The 21,508-nt window shown below is 34.0% G+C and overlaps 1 protein-coding gene across 5 annotated transcripts in view; it reads left to right on the top strand.

Annotated features, from left to right (window-relative positions):
• Nucleotides 1–21,508, top strand: part of dia (diaphanous related formin 1) — a 109,851-nt gene that overhangs the window by 52,226 nt on the left and 36,117 nt on the right. For all 5 annotated transcript variants that reach the window (XM_072530720.1, XM_072530719.1, XM_072530722.1 and 2 more), the window contains 6 exons: nucleotides 4,858–5,174; nucleotides 8,062–8,221; nucleotides 8,751–8,912; nucleotides 17,611–17,719; nucleotides 19,620–19,857; nucleotides 20,016–20,143. In XM_072530720.1, coding sequence (XP_072386821.1) covers nucleotides 4,858–5,174; nucleotides 8,062–8,221; nucleotides 8,751–8,912; nucleotides 17,611–17,719; nucleotides 19,620–19,857; nucleotides 20,016–20,143 — 1,114 coding nt within the window. The remainder of the gene's footprint in view (nucleotides 1–4,857; nucleotides 5,175–8,061; nucleotides 8,222–8,750; nucleotides 8,913–17,610; nucleotides 17,720–19,619; nucleotides 19,858–20,015; nucleotides 20,144–21,508) is intronic.

Raw genomic sequence — 21,508 nt, 5'->3', positions numbered from 1 at the left:
AAATAATTGGATTTTTCCAAGTCAGTTAATCATTGTTCCGACAGTTATTAACACGATTCGGTATGTGAATATTTCCAGTAATGTTAAATATCTCATAAAAATAACGGAAAATAAATTAAACTTTAACTTTATGGAAACATTATATTATAAAATATGTAAAATAGTTTATTGAGAATACATTTATCAAGCAGAAAAATAGAAGATGGACTATCCAATGGAGGAAGATCGTGCACCGATAACGTATTTTGTCTTAAACAAATAATAGAAAAAAGATCGGCTAAGAATCTAGAAACTCATATTACTTTTGTAGACCTGCAAAAAGCATATGACAACATCCCCTTAACAAAACTGTGGACAACGTTGAAAAGATCTAACATCAACCACACATTGATAAATGCTGTACAAGAACTATATAGAGACTCAAAGGCATAGATAAAAACAGGAAAATATCTAACTGAAGAATTCCTGCTTACAAAAGGCTTGCGACAGGGATGCTGTATCTCACCAACCTTATTCAAGATATATGTTGCAGCGGCATTGGAAAGATGGAAAAGAAAGGTGCATAGGATGGGTATAGAGCTTAGCAATGAATGTATATATACACTCCAGTTTGCTGATGACCAGGTAGTGCTAGCGACCGACAGGGAAGACATGCAGTACATGCTTAGAAAACCGATAGAAGAATATAACGACTGGGGAATGAGTGTCAATACAACAAAAACCAAATATCTTTGTATTGGAAACGAGTCAGATAACATAGACCTCGAAAACGGACAACATATTTCCTGCTGTTAGAGCTATGACTACTTGGGTGTTGCCTTTGACAATACAGGAACTGATACACGAGAAATAGAAAAACGAATCACTCAAGCAAAGAAAGTCTTAGGATGTCTCAATGGTATACTGTGGAGTAAAGAGATAACAAAAGGAAAAAAATTTAATATATATGAGACCATGATTAAAACTACTCTTCTTTATGGCGCTGAAACATGGAGAAGTAGTGAAAAGAACAAAAAGCGAATAGAAGCAGTAGAGATCGATGCAATGAGAAGATCTTTAGGTATTTCCAGACGAGACCGAATCAGAAATGATGTAATAAAACAACGTATGGGAATAGAAGGAAATATAACTCAAGATATAGAGAAGAAGCAATTAAGGTGGTATGGGCATGTTCAACGGATGCCAACAACAAGACTCCCCAAAAAAGTAGTAGAATGGCAACCGATAGGTCGACGGAAAAGAGGAAGACCCAGATTAGAATGGCAACACGGCGTAAACAAGTCCATGGGCGAAAGAAATTTAACAACAAACGACTGCGAAGATAGGAAGAGATGGTGTTTAGGTATCGGACAACGTCGAAAGACGTTCTAAACCGATGTATATATATAGAAATAGAAGATTCTACTCTACGTCCTATAGCGGAGAGAAAATTGGAAAAAAGTTGAAAAAGGATTTATAAAATGAATGAAATGATTGCAAAATTATATAATAATAATATTTTCAGACTACGTCTTAATTTTAAAATACAGTAATTAAACGAATTATTATGATAACAACTCTCTAAATGCGGTAAATGATTTAACGATCATTGCTGCGTTGCGTTGTTTCTTGACTAGCAATTAAATGGTAATTATGTAAAATGTATAAATATTTGTTCACGCTATCACTGTTAACACTGATTATATTGCAGGCTTGGAAAATGTTTACTAAGTATAAGATTTTCTGTAATATGTTTACAGTTTTTAGAGTCTAGAGTCTTACAAATATGTATAGGCTAATTCAGCGTTCTAAATGTTTTGACGAAAAAATGACATAATATGGATCAATTTTAGAACCATAGAAGGTTATCATAGATGCATAAAGCAACAGGTCCAGATGAAATTAATATAGAAACAATAAAACTACTAGACGAGGAGAATATCGAAATCTTGGTAAAGCTGTTCCATAGAATTTATGATACTGGTTACATTCCGCGAGAATGGCTGCAGTCATCCTTTGTGATGATCCCAAAAACAGCTAATGCCACAAAATGCAATGAACACCGCTTAATCAGTTTAATGAGTCACTTGCTGAAACTCTTCCTTAGGATATTACACTCAAAAATGTACAAGATACTAGAAGAACTTAGCGGGTCAACACAATTCGGTTTTAATGGAGGACTAGGAACAAGAGAGGCAATTTTATGTTTGAACACCTTAATACAAAACTGTTTAGATCAACGAAAATATGTCTACCTCACCTTCATCGACTACGAGAAGGCATTTGACAATGTTAAACATGATATCATGATGGAACTACTACGTAGGGCCAACATTGCCAAGAAGGAGATCAGAATTATTCAGAATCTATACTGGAACCAAATGGCAAATGTGAGGATTGATCAAGACCAATATACGGATGAATTTGAAATCCGGAAAGGTGTCCGCCAAGGCTGCATACTCTCTCCGATGCTTTTTAATTTATATGTTGAAAATATAAGCATTAGAAGACACGGAATTAGGCATTAAGGTGAACGGCATACCAATTAGCCACCTACGCTATGCGGACGACACAGTGATTATAACTGATAATTTGGAAGATCAGCAGTTATTACTTGATAGGCTGAATAGCATAGGTAAAAAATATGGCCTCAAAATCAACATTTTGAAAACGAATTATATGGTCATTAGCAGAAACCCTCCAGAAAACCCGATAATATGCATACGTGGCGATCGCATCAAACGCGTGAAAACTTTTAAATACCTTGGCACCACAATCAATGACCAATCGGATCCACAACAAGAGATAAAAACCCGAATACAAATGGCAAGACAAGCTTTTGTGAAATTCAGACCGCTCCTATGTAATCAAAACCTAAATTTCGAAATCTATCAACAAACTTGAAGCATTTGAAATGTGGTCATTGAGAAGAATGATGCGCATACCTTGGGTGGATAGAGTTCGAAACGATGACGTCCTTAAGAGAGCCGGCGTGGAAAGAGAACTCTTTGAATTAATTAAAAAACGCAAGATTGGTTACCTTGGGCACATTTGAGAGGAGCAAAATATGAAATACCACAGTTAATCCTACAAGTAAAGATCGAAGGTAGGAGAGGAGCCGGCCGCAAACAATTATCCTGGTTAAGGAATATTAAAGAATGGACAGGAATACACAATACAGGCGAGCTGTGTCACGCCGCCAAGAACAGAATTCTAGTAATGAGATAGTCGCCTACGCACTTTGGTGTATGGCATGTTAAGAAGAAGAAGGTTATCGTGCAGTATTTTTTCTTTTCCAACTTCCTCATGAGTTTGTCTTCTCCATTTTCTCCCCACTATCTACCACCAAATATTCTGCAAGTGAGCCCAAGTACATAATATTTCTCAACTTTTTCAAATTTTATGATTGATCCAACTTCCATCTTTAGTTTACAGCCCTGGCGTGAGATCTTCTTGTTCAGACCCGTTTGAGGAGTATACTGTATACTATACACACAACATTCAGCAGTTCTTTATCAAGAACAAATTTCACTGTCAACGATGGAATGCATTGATCGGTGAGATGGATCGCGCAAAGGTGTGAAAAAATAAAAACAAAAGAAGCGCTATGAAACGCAATGAAACGCAAATCTTGCGACCACATATTACGTGGAGTAGCAAACGCAGTTCCATGTGTATTTCTTAATAAAATAAAATAAACTAAACGGACATAAAATAAAATAATATAATATAAAATAATATAAAATAAATAAAATAAAATAGAATAATCGAATCGAATCTAATCTAATCGTATCGAATCGAACGGAATCGAATCGAATCGTATCGAATGGACTCGAATCGTATCAAATCGAATGGAATCAAATAGAATTAAATAGAATCGATTGGAATGAAATCGAATCAAATCGAATGGTATCGAATCGAATGGAATCGAATCGAATCGAACCGAATTGAAAGGAATCGAATCGAATCTAATCGAATTGAATCAAATCAAATTGCATCGGATCGAATCGAATCGAATACCATCTATTGCAGTCGAATGGAATGGAATCTCATTGAATGTAATCGAACGGAATAAAATTCAATCGAACGGAACAAAATTGAATTGAATCGAACTATAACGAATTGAATCGAGTTGAATGTAATTGATTTGAATTCAGTTAAATAAGATTAAAATTAATTTAAGTTAATTTATATTAAATTAAAAACCATCGCTTTGTGCGTGATGATAATAAAGCTATGCTTCCCCTCCTTCCCGGTGTACCACATCCCGTTTTTTATCACTAGTTCTTACAACTTCAACTATTTTATCTTTCATTTCACTATCAGCAATTATACCAACTCCATTCCTACTGATACATTTCCCTACATAGCACAATTTGTGCTCTCTTTCTTTTAAGCTTATCTACCAACTCCATACTCTTACATGTAAGATGTCCAAGATCAAACACCCTATCCTGATTTTTCTAATCTGTACTGGTGTTCCGCTGAAATAGTCTCCTTTTGGAAATCTGAAAGGTGATTGTTTATAAGCCAATATATGAAACCGTTTAGTGAAAATAGAACGATAAAAAATACAGGTATGTGATTCGAATTTTTCTTCATGACTGTAAAATGAATTTTATCTTAGATTTTTGACGACCAAGATTAGCACTTCGGGTATTGTGTAAATGAAAACGGGTCTAATTTATGCAGATTTATTTATTCAAATTGTTTTGAATGTAGCCGGGTCGGAGCCACATATGTTATGTAAATAATCTTTCTTATATATGAAAGAGTCTGTGATTTATAAGACATTTAACAACAACAAGGCTGCAATACATATTATTCTTATTTGCTACTTAGAGATAAACTTTGTGACATCCAATTTTTAATTTACAGAGTGACATGAACCTCAACGACGACAAAAAGAAACCCCTTAGAGATATGCCCATGGAACAGAAACGTGCAATGTTAAAAATGCAGAACAAAAAGAAAGGACAACACGACACGGGCAGTCGATTCAACGATCCCGAGGATTATTACAGATATCTGGATCAACACATTAACCCGGAGTATTTACAGTTGAACAAATGCCTGAATTGCGTCGAAAGCTTGAGGGTGGCCTTGACTAACAATCCAGTCAGTTGGGTGGAGAAGTTTGGGACTATAGGAGGTTTACAGAAACTTGAACAAGTATTAGATACGGGAATAAGAAAGTAAGTACAGATAATTATTGGTGTAGCTATTACTTACAGCTATTTGATGGTTGGTAATTAACTATATGAAGCAGCGAGTTCAGTTTCCTAAAGCTCCAAGAGTACTATTGCGTAGCTATTAGAGTTTTTTACGTTTTTCCTAAACTTTTTTGGTTCCATTTGATCTGGAATATTCTCCCACTAGGCAGAACTAAGTGCCTCTTCTCTGGGATATCGCCGAATCGATCTAGTTCGATAAACAGAGTTTCTGCTTTAACAATATCATTATCAATCTCGGTACTACCAATTTTTTTATGTCTTGACACCCACAAAAAATTTATTTTATTGTGTTCCGACAACTGCTTAAAGTACTGTTTTGCGCAATTAAACTGTTACAGGAACTGATTACACTGCTCCAAGAAATTAACTTACCACTTTAAAACTTACCATATAACAGGAAAATATTAACTGAAATGAAAAGTATTTTATTTCGTATTACTTTACTTTGTAAAACAAACATATTTAGTGATGTTGTCGCTAATCATCTTCAATATTCATAAACTTAACACAATTTTAAAACAATTCACAACAAAATCTTTAATTCTAAAAATAGAAATTTTTTTTTGCTTAATAAGACGTATTTCCACCCCTGCTACGATTGACAGCTTGGCATCGACGATTCGTACTTAAAATAAACGGTCTTAAAGTATTCTGATCCAGTTCATTCCAAATTTGGACAAGACGTTGTTCCAGTTCCTGCAGAGTGTTTGGTTGATTAGGAAAATTCCGTAGACGTCTACCAAGCAAGTCCCAAACATTCTCTATAAGATTGAGATCGGCACTATTCGCTGGCCATTCCATAACGTCGATTCCAACTTCCTCTAGATAATTTTGCACTGTATTTGCAACGTACGGTTGTGCATTATCGTGCATTAGAACAAAATGTTTGCCAATATAAGGAGCAAATGGCACAACGTGGTCTTGGAGAACGTCAATGATATATTTAAAGAAACGCCACCCCAGACCATAACCGACCCTACACCGAATAACGTCGTTCCTCGCATGTTACACTGTGCATACCGTCCGTTCTGACGTCGGTACACGCGAATACGCCTATCACAATTGTAAAGACAGAATCTGCTCTCATCTGTAAACAGAACTCTATTTCCAATCAGCCTCCAACCAATGGATATGATTTCGTGCAAATTCTAAACGCGCTCTGCGATGAGCTACGGTCAATGCTGGCCCTCTGGCAGGTATACGATTTACCAAATTACCTTCCTTGAGACGTTGGTGAACAGTTTCACAGCTGATTCGAACATTATGAACATCTTCAAGTTGGGATTAGTAGTTACAAATTCTGGTAGTTACAAATCGTTGTCTTAGGATGCGAAGTCGTAAAAAACGGTCTTGAACGGACGTTGTTACACGATGTCGACCTTGTCCTGGACGCCTAGAGTGACTACCGGTCTCTCTGTGCGCCGAACCGTTCCCCTAAATGTCTGTAACTCCAACCTTCTTCGTGCAAAACCACTATTTGAGCACACTCTTCATTAGTCAAATTTCTCGATTGACATTTCTGCATTTTGATTAAAACAATAGCAAAATGTTACCACCAAACAGCAATAGTTCACACAACGACTGAAAAATGACACTACCCTCTTATCGACATTAACAAATTTCCAGCACCTTTGTTTTGTGTTCCTTAGAAACCGGTTGAAACAAAAAAAAAAACAATACAAGTAAACCGATAAAAAAAATTCCAAATACATGGTATATTCCATACAAAAATGAATACAATTAAATTTAAAACACCAATGAATCGCTTTTTTTGTTTTTGTAAATGGTCCGTTAATTTCTTGCAGTAGTGTAGTTAAAATACTTTAATAACTGAAATATTTGTTTTAAGAAAGACAATTTTGGTTTATTAATTAATGTGGACTTTCTATGAATAAATTTACGTTTAAAACTATTATTTCAAGTATATATTGGCAAATGAATGTTAATCATTGAAAATAATGAATGTTATTAGTACTTGCATTGTCTTTTGTGCTCTATAATGCGTTTTTAAAGAGTCTCTCGGTTTGTCCTATGTAATTTTTTTTTTAAATAGCTTCGTCATTAAGTGCCATCTCCGCGACGAAGGTTGGCAATCATCATGTCTATTCTGACCTTCGAGGCAGCTGCTCTGAACATTTGCCTTGAGCTGCAACCAAACCACTCTCTCAGGTTCTTCAACCAGCAAACGCGTCTTCTTCCTACACTTCTCCTACCCTCTACTTTTCCTCGAATTATGAGTCTCAAGATGTTGTATCTTTCGCCTCTCATCACATTTCGCTGGCAGTGATATTGCAATTTCCTTTCTTTCCTAAAATAGCTACAAATTTCTTTTGATATTTTTCGTATATATGCATATATTGTTTCAGTATATAATGTTTTTAGTACTTGCATTGTCTTTTGTGCTCAATAATGCGTTTTTAAAGAGTCTCTCGGTTTGTCCTACGTAATTTTTTTTAAAATAGCTACAAGTTAATTAATAAATACCGCAATACGAATATTGCCTAGATCTTCTTTTGATATTTTTCGTATATGTGCATTTATATTGTTATTGTTGTTACCTAAAATACATAAATAGAAGACTCAACAACTTGATAATTGAAATTAAATAATTTTGTTAATATAAAAGGTGTTTTCTAGATCTGTATATGAATACATATATTTTTCACTTTCGTCGAAGCCTCCCTGAGGCAACATTAATTTTTTTGCTAACATGGAAGCTGATCTAGTTTGAGTACTTAGAAATGTCAAACATGCCGCTGATGAACACAACAATACACAACAAAACAATAAAAATATCGGTAAAACATACCGATTCGATCATTTATTAATTCTTTTTGTTGATTTTTAGTAAAGATGTTCGACTTCAAACGGAATGTTTACGATGTTTGGAAAAATTCATGAACAATACGACGGGGCTTAAAGCTTTTTTCAAATTTTCGAAAGCGCATTTGACTGTTGCCAGATGCTTGGACCACGAAAAGCCTACTGTGATGCTGCAAGCCTTAAAAGTGAGTATTAAAATTATCAATAATACATAATGTACCTATCTTTCTTTCCTATTTTTATAACAACTTGTGTACACAGCAAATGTATCGTGATTACTTAGATATTACCAAAAAATAGCAAATCAAGTTTCCGAAAAGTTATTTTTATAACTTTTTTGTACAAGCAACTTTTCACAGGAAAGTTAATTGCGAACAGTTCTACTTTTTCATGCTGAAGTTTTTCCATAATTTTCTATAACTGTTTCACATGAAGCATATTTAAATTGTAGTGATAAACAACCTTTTTTTATGAAAATCGTAAGGTTAGACTCAAAAACCAATATCTATCTAGTTTTCCAGTTATTTTGCGTTGTTTTGTTAATTAAATTCTCTTTTATTTGGTTAGTTCCTCATGTGTCTTTGCGTTTGTTTCTGCTAATGGTAAATACTAATGCTAATAATAAATAATTTTTCAGTTTTAGTTAAACCTAACCTAACATAACCTATTACATAATCTCAAATTATATATTATTTATCGAATATTTGCTTGTAGATCCTTGCTCCTCTGTGTATCTTGAACTTAGAAAAGAGTGGCGAAGAAGAAGGTGTAAAAAAGGTGCTTAGGGCTATTACCGAGGTGGGAGAGATAAATTCGAGGGAACGGTTTCTATCTGTGGTACTTGGAATCACTGCCAGCGATAACGCCGAATTACAGGTGAGTTTTATATCTGTAAATTACACACATTAAAAATGTCTAAGGATCACCTATTATTATTCCACTTTTTATAAAAACTTGAAAACATTTTTGTTAATCCATACCATTCGATTTGAAAACTTGTTCTCTACAAATCAAGGTATGCCATGTAAATTAACCTGTAATTGCACTATTTTATTAGCGCAACAGTGACAGCGCCTCAAATTCGATTAATTGCTTCAAATTGTAAAGAAATGGTGCTTTTTCTTCTAAGATAGTCTGTATTTACTTTATTTATGAGAAAAAAACTTTTTGTCCCTTAGACATTTTTGATCTGTTTATTTGTAAAATGATATTCGTTATTAAATAATGTTTTATTGTAAGTTTTAATTATTGTGGAGAGAAGTGTTTGCTCTTAAATATATGAGGTGGCTGAAACTCAAGACAAGATAGTCAATTTTACTGTAAAGGGTATTGGTCAATTTTAAACAAAATGTGAAACTGCTCTTCTTTCATTAACGATATCGAGACTTAACATGAGAAGAAAACAGAGAATGAGAATGCGTCGGTACAACCATACTTCAAACGCCTCCAAATTTTTCTATGTTTTCGTTAATATCCACTTCGCTGTGCCGTGCAACAAAACAGTAAATTCTAGACTATATTTCGATTATTTGGTCCCATTGTGGGTTAACAACTGTACCAAGGTATATGTATGAATCCACATGTTGATATTCAGAGATTTTACAGTATTCACTGCCTTCTCTCACCGAACCGTTTCCATCTCTCACTGTTGTCTCATTCTCCATCGTTTAGACATGTCTTACTTTTGGCGTTGTCCTCTTTTCCTCCTTTCTATGGGGCTCCATTCGGTTATTCTCTTTATCCATCTGCTATCGCTAGTTCTTCTTACATGTCCATACCACTTTAGTCTTTTTTGTTCTATATATGTTAGTATGTCTTTTTCTATTGATGTTCTTTGCTTTATTTCGTCATTACTTCTCCTATCCATTCTTGTTACTCTGCAGCATCTTCTCAGATATTCCATCTCTGTTGCTACTATCTTACTGCTGCTTTTCTTGTTTATAATCCAATTTTCAGCCCCATATATCATAATACTTCGCACTAATGTTTTATATATCTGTATTTTTGTCTTCCTATTTAGGTGTCTATCCCACCATATTGAGTCAGTTGTCGGATTGCTGTTCTTGTTTGTCCTAATCTTTGCTTAATTTCTTCCTCTGTTGTTGCATTTTTCGTGATTATAAACCCCAAGTATTTGAATTTATCCTTTCCTTTGATTATTACGTTATCGTCAATCTGTAGATCTTCTATGTCTTCTTCACTTGTAGATAGGTACTCCGTTTTCGCGAGGTTAATATCTAGGCCAGACTTAGTATATCATTTTTGTAGTTTCTTCTTCATGTAACTGAGGTCTTCTTGGTCTTGTGCAATCACTAATTGATCGTCTGCAAAGCTTAACGTATACATATAGGTATTCGTTTCGTACCGGTACTCCCATACCTTCGCATTTTCTTTTCCATGTAGTCAAGGCTTTCTCTAAATATATTTTGAATAGGGTTGGAGATATTGAACAACCCTGCAGGAGCCCTTTTGTTGTGCTAAAGTCTCCTATGATTCTTGTGCCCATTTTAATGGACACTTTATTTTCTTTATACAGAGCTTTTGTAACTTCTATGAGTTCCGTCTGTATTTCTAATTTGTACATTGTCTCCCATAGCTCTGACTTTGGTACAGAGTCATAACCCTTTCTCAGGTCCACAAATGCCAAATGTATATCGCTATTTTTTGCTTTTTTCTTTTCCAACAGTTGTTCCAGTGTCTATATGTGGTCTATGCATGATCTTCCTGCCGTGAAACCTGCCTGATCCTCCCCGATTTTGCCTTTTATCATTTGTTCTATATTTTCTCGCAGTATCTTCCCATATAATGTTCCTATTGATGATATTACGCTTATTCCTCTGTAGTTTCCGCATCGTTTTCTATCTCCTTTCTTAAATATAATATGTCATATATGCCTCCGTCCATTAATTTGGGAGCTGTTCTCCATTTATGGCTTTCTGAATAAATATCTCATCCGGTGTAATTTTTTTGAGCCGTACTTTATAAGCTCAGGTGAGATGCCTCCAGGTCCCCGTGCTTTCTTATTTTTGATTTCTTTTATGGCCGATGGGGTGGGCATCTGCTTCGTCTTCGCCTGTTTTCTTTTCCAATGAATTGTGGTCTTTGTTCTGTTAACAGTTCCTTGTAATAGTCCTTCCATTCTTTGTCCTGTATATTTCCCAATTTAATTTTTTCTTTTGAGTTTTGTTTCAATCCTCTCAGTACTTTCCGTGACTCCGAAGTTCTTGTACCTCCTATTGTATGTTTCAATATTTAAACAGGATCTTTCCCATTCTTCATTATTTTGTTGTGATATTTGTTTTTTCACTTCTCTATTTTTTTCTCTATGTTCTTTATAAACTTCATCGTTGTTTGTAGTCAGCCATTTTCTGTATAGTTGCTTTTTTTCTTCAATTATTCTTTTTGTTGGTTCATTTATTTCATAATAGTGCTGTTTATTTGTTATATGTTCTTTCTCTCCAAGGGCTTCGAATGCTGCTTGTTTTATACTTGCCTTTATATGCTCGTATATTTCTTCGATTTTGCCGTATCTGAATTCTTTTAATTTTTGGTCTAGAAGTTGTTTGTATAGTTCTCTTATTGATTGTTCTTGGCGTAGTTCTATATTGTATTGTTTTTCTCTTATAGTGTTCAACGGTTCTTCTGTAGAAGGAGTCTTGTTATGTTTCCAATTAATGCCCATTTTTGCTGTCAGAAGTTTATGGTCAGTTCCACATTCTGCTCCTCGTCTGACTCACATCTTTTATCTTTATTGCGGTATCTTGTTTGACTATTACGTAGTCTATTATCGATTTCAGCTTTCGTGTTTCTTGCGTCCATGTATATTTATGAATATTTTTATGTCTGAAGAATCCGTTGGTGATTTTTAGATGGTTTAGTTCGCATAATTCAATCAGACGTTCTCCGTTATCGTTTTGTTCATCCTCTCCAAATCTCCCCACTTTTTAATCGTTTTCTTTCCTTCCGGTTCTGCCGTTAAGGTCTCCTGTTATAATTATCTCCTAATTATCTGAATTAACTGTTTATTCATCAACATCCATTGGGTTTTGTTTAGATTTAGATTGAGTTGGCTCTCTTAGCTAGATCTTTGAAACTTTTCCATCAAATGCTGTAGTTCTTATATACTGTTAACAAGAACTACTTTGTCATCGGCGTATCTAATATGGTTTTAGTATTTCTCCATTAATCTTGATACTTCTGCTTACTTCGCCTAAAGCTTTGCCTGAATAGATGTTAAAAAGTAGTGGGATAAGACTACATCCTTTTTTTTACCGTCGCTTACAAGTTTTAGTTAAGATTTGCTACAATTTGAATATTTCAATTATTTGCTCATGCTTTAGGCTGTCGAAAGCTTTAGAATAATCCTAAAAGTATATTGTACACCATAAATATTGTCGAAACCTAGAGATTTATTAATTTTTGAGTGATTTAACAACTTGTTCCATCTCTGATTTTAGGAAAAACCGATATTTTTGTTCAGAACCCTTCATTTTTTGCACAGATTGTTATACTCATATTTTTCTTTACACTATTCGATTTCATTACAGTTACTCAGACAACCATATATTTTTTTCGTTTATTCCCACTGCATTTCTATATTTCTATAAATGTAATCTTAAAAATAAAACAAAAAAAAGTGAATAATTTCCTTTCCGCAAATAATTTTGTCAACTAATTACCCCCGTAATTATAAAAACTTAATTAACGCAATTAAAAGTATATGTAGTTGCCTATACAACATGTTTAGTCCTTTTTACCGCTGCTACCGCTTTTTGCTAGGATAGATAAACAAAACTCGTTTTTGAATTCATATAGTAAACAATTTGTTTGGTTAAAATTTTCAAAAGGTTTTATTTTTCGGTGATTCAGTAGGACAGTGCATAATAATAGTGGTTTTAATCGCTGCAACGTTTAGTTCTGTGCTTATATTTAGTGTTAGTGTTAGTTAAAATGACTATTATTTGATATAAATATGAAAAATGAAGCTATGCAAATGGACGAAGAAGAAGCTGTTGAAAATCGCGGTAAGGAATTAACGGTTATTAGCGATTTAATTCTTTCTGTGAGCTGTCATTAGTCAGGTTTAGATCGATTTAAGTTCTATGCACGATAGTATTGTACATACACTGCTTTCACAAGTTTCAGGTTATGTTTTGACCACATTTGTAGCAGGGTTACATTTAATGTTAAAGGTTAACCAGTATTTGAATTTGAAGTATAAATTTTAGTTTATTTTTATTATATTTGTTTTCCATATTCTACCATTTTTGGATCTTTTGCTCCCTTTTTTCACTACCTTACAGAAAAGTCATTTTAGCCCAAGGGTTCTCCGAATCAGACACACGTATTCATTTTTTGTCGTCATAAAAGTGCTTAAAGCATCTGTTATCTCTCTAATTTGAATTCTACGATCTGTTATCATCATATAGTGGACTTTGACGATGATTTATGGAGTAGTTTCTGTTTCTGGAGCACTTGGGCGTTCATGATCATATAGACTCTTACAAAAATGACAAATTCAACTCTTCGAATTTTTACTGTTAGTAATGACAGTGCAGTAGTCATCTTTAGATGATAGATGTCAAAACTGACAGCAATTATCAGTGACGCCATCAATCTTCACCACGTATTGCCACATTTCCAACGCAGCAACTTTATATAAAACATTTCAAAGCATTTATGATCTTAATCATCATTATTTGTCCAAGTACTATTTCAAATAACTCTTCCCATTTTTAGAAAAGATTTTTTTTCCTTTTATTTCTATGTCTGGATCTATTTGATCAATTATGATATTTACACAAATATGCGAATATTGTGTATGTATACAAAAATATGATTGCCAAAACCAGCATTCCTAATCAATCTATCTCTTCTGTTTTGTTACATTTGAAATTCCTATGGCATTTTTTTCTATCAGAAAATTTTTACTCAAAACTCAAATTTTATATAAAGTAAATTATTGTTAATGATAAGAACTCTCATAACGCCATCACATGTCAAGAAATCTACCTGAAGCATCAGATAAAGAAATTCATTACTCATAATGCCATCGGGATTGTTTACATTGGGTTATTAACAAACCATATTGTTTATGTCGCTTATTGTTGTCTAATGATTTATTTGTCTCCTATAAAACTGTTATTTTGTATACGTAATGACTAATAGAAAATATATAAACGCATTATTCAATATGACGATTCAAAATTAAAATAACTTTTTTTATTACTGCAATAAGTAACAAGCATCGTTATCATTATTATAGCTCACAATTAAAATTTTCGAATTGAAACAGGGTAATGATAGTGAGCCTGTTAATTTCATGTATTGCTGGTTTCAACTGCAATGGCGAGAATTTTTCGTAATGTCTAACCTAATGAAGCAGTGGCAATTAGTACTTGAGTTTTATTCTCCAAGTACTTATTTTCGACCTTAACAACATGTTTACACACTTTCTTTCTGTTATTTTTAGTTCCACCGGCAAATTAACGTAAAATTAACATTTTGTTTTGCAATTGCATTTTTTATTTGTGCCCTAACCATTTCTATAGGGTTTAAGTCTGGATGATATGGTGGAAGTTTTAAGGAAATATGTCCACATTCTTGCAGTATCTTGTCAAATTTATATTGAATATGATCTTGCTTGTTGTTTGATGATTTCATTAGTAATTATTAAATCATTTTTTCTGTCAACCAAGATAACATATCTGCTTTTTTAGAATTACTGGTAGATGCTCTATTAATTTGTACATTATGGTATGGAGCAGTATTAAGGGTAACAGAAAAGTCAAATTGGGGATTAACTGTTCTTTCACCCATTTTTCGTAATTGTTTGTATTCATATTATCATGATAATCTCCCGACTTGTCACCCGATGTAAAAATCAAAAGGGCATTTGGTATGAAACCAATTTTGTATCCACCCTGTATAACCAACCTATTTCCTTTTGAAATGTTTTTGAACACACCTTTACCACTATCATCTGACCATCTTTTGGCCATAGTATGTGTTTCATATACATAGGTTTCATCAACATATACAATTAACTTACCTTCACTTCTGTAGTAGCTAATATTGCCTAAATTCTTAAGTCGTAGTGCACGAATGTCATTCCTCTCAATTAATAAACGTTAATTATATTTCGTTTTTTTCCATTTAAATGCCAAATCTTTTACAGCCTGTAGAGAGAACTCACACTTCCACTCCACTCATACGCCTCTTCAAACTTTTCTGCAAAAGCTTCAATGACACACGACAATATTTTTTTTGTGTTTCTAATGAACTGTTTGTCGTAGTCCCTGAAGTCTGTCACAGTTGCTTTTCGTTTGGTAGCTAAGAAATCTTGTGAATTATTTAAATCTGCATTTGTTATTTGCTTGTTGAACGATCCTTTTCATTCTTCTGGGCGCATTGTTAATTAATTTTAAGACTTCATTCTGTGGAATTGGTTTCCATTCCTCTAAAAGAGCTACTTTGAGTTGATCTAAGGTAAGAAGAGCAGGTACCCGGCTTCGAATACTTCTATCAAGCCTGTCCCAAACATGCTCGATGGGATTTAAATCGGGACTATGCGCTGGCGAAGCCATATTAGCTTCATTTAAATATTCTCTGACAATTCAGGAGGCACGAAGGCGTGTACTGTAATATATCATTGTCAAGTTTTCTCCCATAAATGGTGCATATGGGAAAATATAATTTTGCAGCATTTCATTTATGTACCTATCAGCGGTCAGAGATCACCTAGGGAAACCCGCTTGAAAACTTGCTTGAAAGTGCATTCAGCGTATCATTCACCATGTCTTCTCCAGACTTTTTCGCGACTGTCTGAGGAACGCAGACAAAATCTGGACTCATCGGTAAACTTAACATTTCTCAGTTATTTGCATTCCAATCGTGATGCTCCCTAGCAAAAAGTTTGGGTCCTGTAGCGAGTGTTTGAGCGTTCAGATTAGACTCACTTAACAGTGTTCTAACGGTTCGTTCGCTAACATTTTCGTTTCTGCCATGTTGAAGACTGTTTCTAAGCTTTATAGCAGTTGAATGACGTAGAGGGAGTGAAATCTCGAATAAGGAAACTTGTCTGTATTTTTTTTATGACAGCATAATGAACAGAGTGAAGGATAATGAGGCTTTTTCAAAAACCACATTTCGTAGGCTACTAAATTACATGGATTTTGAAAATGGTAAAAGAGGTCGAGATTCGATAATGATGGAAATAAAAGGTATCATATCCTGGAGACACAGATAAAAACCTGAGATAAAAAAAATTGAGGAAGAAGGATAATGTAAACCTTGTTTATACTGATGGGTCTTGGACTAATGTCAGTGCTTCAGTCAAAAAGGAATGTAGGAACACAACGATCAAGAATCCACGAGATGCCTTCATAAAAGGGCTCTCTACTGGATTGAAAGCTCCAATCCAAAGAGGTCCTCGGTTTGTTCTTTTTCATGCTGGAAGCGAAAGTGGTTTTGTGGCATGGACCGAATTAACTATCTTGGCTAAGAAGGGAACCGCTGATTACCACGACGAAATGGACGGGGATCTAAATGAAGAATGGTTTGAGAAGACGTTAATTCCAAACTTGACGAAAGACGTTGTCGCTTTAGGATAACGCGTCATATCACTCCCGCAAATTTGATTTCCCGAAAAAAGTGTGGAAAAAAAGGCAAATCAAGAATTGGCTAATCGAAAAGAACATTTCCTTCGAGGAAGATTACTTAAAAACTATAAGATCGTATAAGTATAAGTATAAAATTGAAACGATTACAGAAAAATATGGCGTTAAGATTTTGAGACTGCCGCCTTATCATTGCGAGTTGAACCCGATTGAGATGGTGTGGAGTCAAGTGAAAAGGTATGTGGCTTCAAAGAACGTCGATTTTAAAGAAAAAACGGTAGAATGGTTGATAAAAGAAGCTACCAATGCGTATCTAAAGAGCAGTGGCATAATTATGTGAACCACGTCAAGAACATAGAAGAAAAAATGTTTGCGGTGGACAATTTGCAGGAAGATATTGAACAGGTAAAATTTAATATAGGAAATGATTCAGAGGATGAGGACGATTCAGATATGGATTGCGATTAGTATTAATTAACGAGAAATATCTCAGATTTAATGCTCATTTATTTTTTTAGTACCGTACGTACAGGACAGTTCAGTTATGATTATAGTTAATGTTACAATTCCTCTTATGTTAAAAGAAGGGCCAAATCTTTATCAGTTCGGAAAACACTATATACATTATATGTGAAGTAAATCCTTGACGGATATTTGAGGGCTTCTGAAACAAAGATGTTTCGTGCTCGTCTAAATTCAATTCGCTCTGATTTTTGTAGGCGGCTGTGCCTGGTGTTCGGGGAGTCTTTCTTGATACTAGATATGCCTTTTATATACACGGAACACTAATACTGTTGCCATTTATACATTTATACGTTTACATAAACAATTAAATTTTTATAACTAAATTAAAAATATTTTTAAATAGTTTTAGATGTTCAAATTCAAAACTAACAGAGTCTAATGATATATTATTCCGTAGTTACTATTATATAGTAATATATAATTTGTTTTAGAGTATGTGTTTCCAATTCATCAATGCCTTATTAAGCGAAACGGAGGACTTCGAGTTCCGTATGCATTTAAGAAACGAAATTGTAAGAAACGGACTTTACGAAAAACTACGTAAGTATTCAATTTCTGTTTTATTTTTATCATCCATCATTTTCTGTCTTCAAAAATCATCTTTATATAGTTGTTACCACCGTTCCCACATTTGATTTTCAAACTTCTAGCTAAAATAATATTAGATTTAGATTGGGTCAATTACGATTATCTGTAGAGAATTTTTTTAAATGAATCGTCTTTGTTTTAAAACATTTTTTAGTGTTTTTCTGCAAATTTAATTGATTTAATTTTTAAAGTTTATTGTTTTTCTTTAGTTTATAAATAAAAATATTGTGACGATGGATATATGGATCTTTTTAGGCTCTTACCAGCTAGCTCTCCCTAAAAGCAGATGGATCCTTTGCCACTATTCGCGTACTTAGTTTCAGCTTCCTCATATCTTTAACACTCTCGATCCAGCGAATGCCTCCGGTATGCTTGATTTCCTCGGTAATCTTTGTATTGCCTCCCCTAGTCTTTATAACTGTCTGTACACGTCGGCTCATGCTGTCTATGAGGTTGCGAATATCATCTTGTTGGAAGTTTTCCATTCCTCTTCTAGAGCAAAGCGAAGTTCGTTAATAGAGGCTGGTGCGACATCGCGACCTCTAAAATTTCTACCAAGCATCTCCCAAAAGTGCTCTATTGGGTTCAGATCTGTCGAACACGCTGGCCAGTTCATTTTATTAATGCTAACCAACTTCCTCTAAATATTGCGTGACACAAATTGCAGAGTGGAGTCGCGCATTATCTTGCATTAATAGAAAATCATCGCTGATATATTGAGAAAAGGGTACTACATGATTCGCTAAAATTTTTTCAATATACCGATGTGCAGTCAAAGAACCCTCAATACATACCAATTCAGTCTGCGCCTCTCGGGATATTCCTGCCCATACCATCACCATCACCAAACCCCCTCCATGGCTAACGGGGGGACTGAAAGCGCACTCCGAAAATCTCTTCAGTTCAACGCCATACTCGTTCTCTCCTATCTGATGACTTAAAACAGTATCTCGACCCTAAATTCCAATGTAAATGTTCCCTGGAAAATTGTAGTCTAGCTACTCTGTGCCGTGGAAGTAATTTGAGCCAAAATAAAAAACAATTACACAGTGGTGTGTACAAACTTAAATATGGCGACTGCCCAAAAACTTACATAGGTCAAACTGGTAGAAATTTTAATAAACAAATAGCAGAACATAAAAGGGCTTTCAATAATAGAAAAACAGATTCTACATACGCAATTCACCTTCTAGATCATAATCATTCTTTTAATGACGAATTTAAAATTCTTCACATTCAAAATAAAGGCCTTAAGCTGTCTTTGTTTAAATCTATGGAAATCAACAAATTAAAAAACACAGATATAATTCTGAATGACCAACTTGAGACAAACAGTTCTCCCCTCCTCAACCTATTTCATTAGAGACTATAAAGTGTAAACCCATACCAAAAACAGATCACTTGAGAAGGCAATCAGCCGAAACAGCTGTAGTGATAAGAATTTAAAATAAATTTTGTGGAAGTTTTGGAAACAAAGTTTTCAGTGTTTTATTGTTACATTTTTAGAATATAATGATAATCAAAATGAAATAATTAAGCATAAATAAAAGATAATAATGAAAATGTATATGGTGAATAAATGCTATAGGTATTATATTTAAGAAATTTTGAAAATTACTAAAATCATTAAACAAAATTTTTAAAGAAAAAGATTAAGATTTTTTAAATTATAAAGAACTTAAACAAATGTGTAGTGTTATTATAAAAAATATTAGCAAATCAGTAATAAGCAGACATATAATTTCATTAACCTACGTATAGCACACTGTAAGAAGTGTTCACTTCTGTCGGCACCCCCAAGTGCCACGGTCTTTTATTTTTTGATAATTTTTGTTTGTTTTTATGTTTACAGAAGAACTAAGGAACGAGAGTAATCCCCAACTAAAAACTCAGTTCGAAATATTCGAAAACAGACGAGAAGATGACGCGGACGAATGGCACGAACGATTTGACAAGGTCAGGCTCGACATGGACGATATTCAAGATTGCTTCGAGGTTTTAAAAAATATCACTCTAGATACGCCGTCGGAGCCTTATTTTTTAAGTATCTTGCAACATCTCTTGTTCATTAAGGAAGATGTCAATATCAGGTCAGTACGATATATATTTCAAGAAAGTTTTCGCGGTACTTGCAGCTTATCTACTTGATGTAGGCCAAAAATAAATAGAGACAAAGCTTGCTAAACCGAAAAATTACTATTTGATCATATACAGGTAAACAAAAAATATAATCGATGTTTATTTTTAGGCCAGCTTATTTTAAATTAATTGAAGAAGTGATAACGCAGATAGTACTCAATAAGGCGGGTCTAGATCCTGATTTTAAGAAAAAACATATAGACATCGACCTTCAGCCGCTTCTAGAGGAACTTAAAGGTAAGACGCAAACATATATTTATCATATCAACTCCAAAAGTTCGTCCATACTACTCAAAACCTTAATAAGAGTGGAATTTACCGCGTAGCTGGAGTATCATATTAGTATACAGTGTGCCGTAAAGTTTGGAATAAATTCGATATATCCTAAATGAAAAGCCTTTTTAAAACAGTCTAAAACACGCCGATTTTTAAGTTAATGTTCTACATTTTACAGTAAAATTTCATTGTTCAAGGTGATACACCTTAAGGTGATGACGTCATCGGCTCTTTTTTTTAAGTAACACCCTGTATTGTAGGACATTTTTAAATCGATAAAAATGAGCTGATTCCAAAAAAGTATAATACTCGGGATCTGACGGATATAATTTGAAAGATATGCGCTTAGAAAATTAATTTTTATTGATTTCTAATATTAATATATTATAAATAAATTATTAATTATTAATTAATAATTAACATTCAACAGTACTGAACAAGATTGGGAAGACAAAAAGGTTTTTTTAAACGGTGGATTCATATGCCGTAATCTTCGTACTACTTATATTAAAGAAATCTCCTAACCAATTCTTAAGTATGTATTGCCATCAGGTATCAATGTCACTAAATATTTACCATTAAAAATGGTTAGAATATATGCGAAAATTCTGAACAAATATTTAAAGAACAAGACGGAATATTGAATTATGCAAATCATTAAAAATTATTCACAACAAATATCAAGACTTGTGTTTTTGGAAACAATTAGTACTTAACAGATAGGTCAGTAGCATAATTTTTTCCTTGAAATATCGAATATTAAATATATAAAATTTTTTATTTGATACGCCCCTGACTGATGCGTGACAGCGACCTGAAGCTGGTTACTTCTAAATGTTTTTGCCTAATCATCTGGAAACAAATATTAACGGCGTAATTGTCGAATTTGACCTCCCCTTAATTGTGTTTTCATTCTAAATAAGTTCCCACAAAAATTTGAAGACCCAGTACGTTTAGGGTTCAATTTTGTAAAAAAAAAACATCTAAGAAGAGAGATCCGATTGGCTGCGAGTAATATCTGGTAAGAGAAAGTACGAGTTTGATACGAGAGAGTTGGCGGTGAGAGGAGAAGATTTTAGAGCCTGAACGGAGAAGATTCTGTTTCGTAGAGTTTTCGTAGATCGTAGAAAACCGGCAAAAGTTTTCCTTAATTCCATGAGTTTTGGTCATAAGAAGGTGATTTGAGCTCAAAATGCCATGTGGCAATCTTTGTAATATTACGAGTTTATCACCGTTTGTTGTAAGCTGTATCCTGTGACAAGGGATTTGATAACAGCGTCTTGAGGGCTAAGTAAGCCGACATGGTTTTAGGTGAAAAATAAGCAG

The sequence above is a fragment of the Diabrotica undecimpunctata genome, chromosome 4 (genome assembly GCF_040954645.1).
Source record: "Diabrotica undecimpunctata isolate CICGRU chromosome 4, icDiaUnde3, whole genome shotgun sequence".
NCBI lineage: Eukaryota > Metazoa > Arthropoda > Insecta > Coleoptera > Chrysomelidae > Diabrotica > Diabrotica undecimpunctata.
Note: the sequence above shows the minus strand (reverse complement) of the source record. Positions and strands in the feature narration are given on the sequence as shown.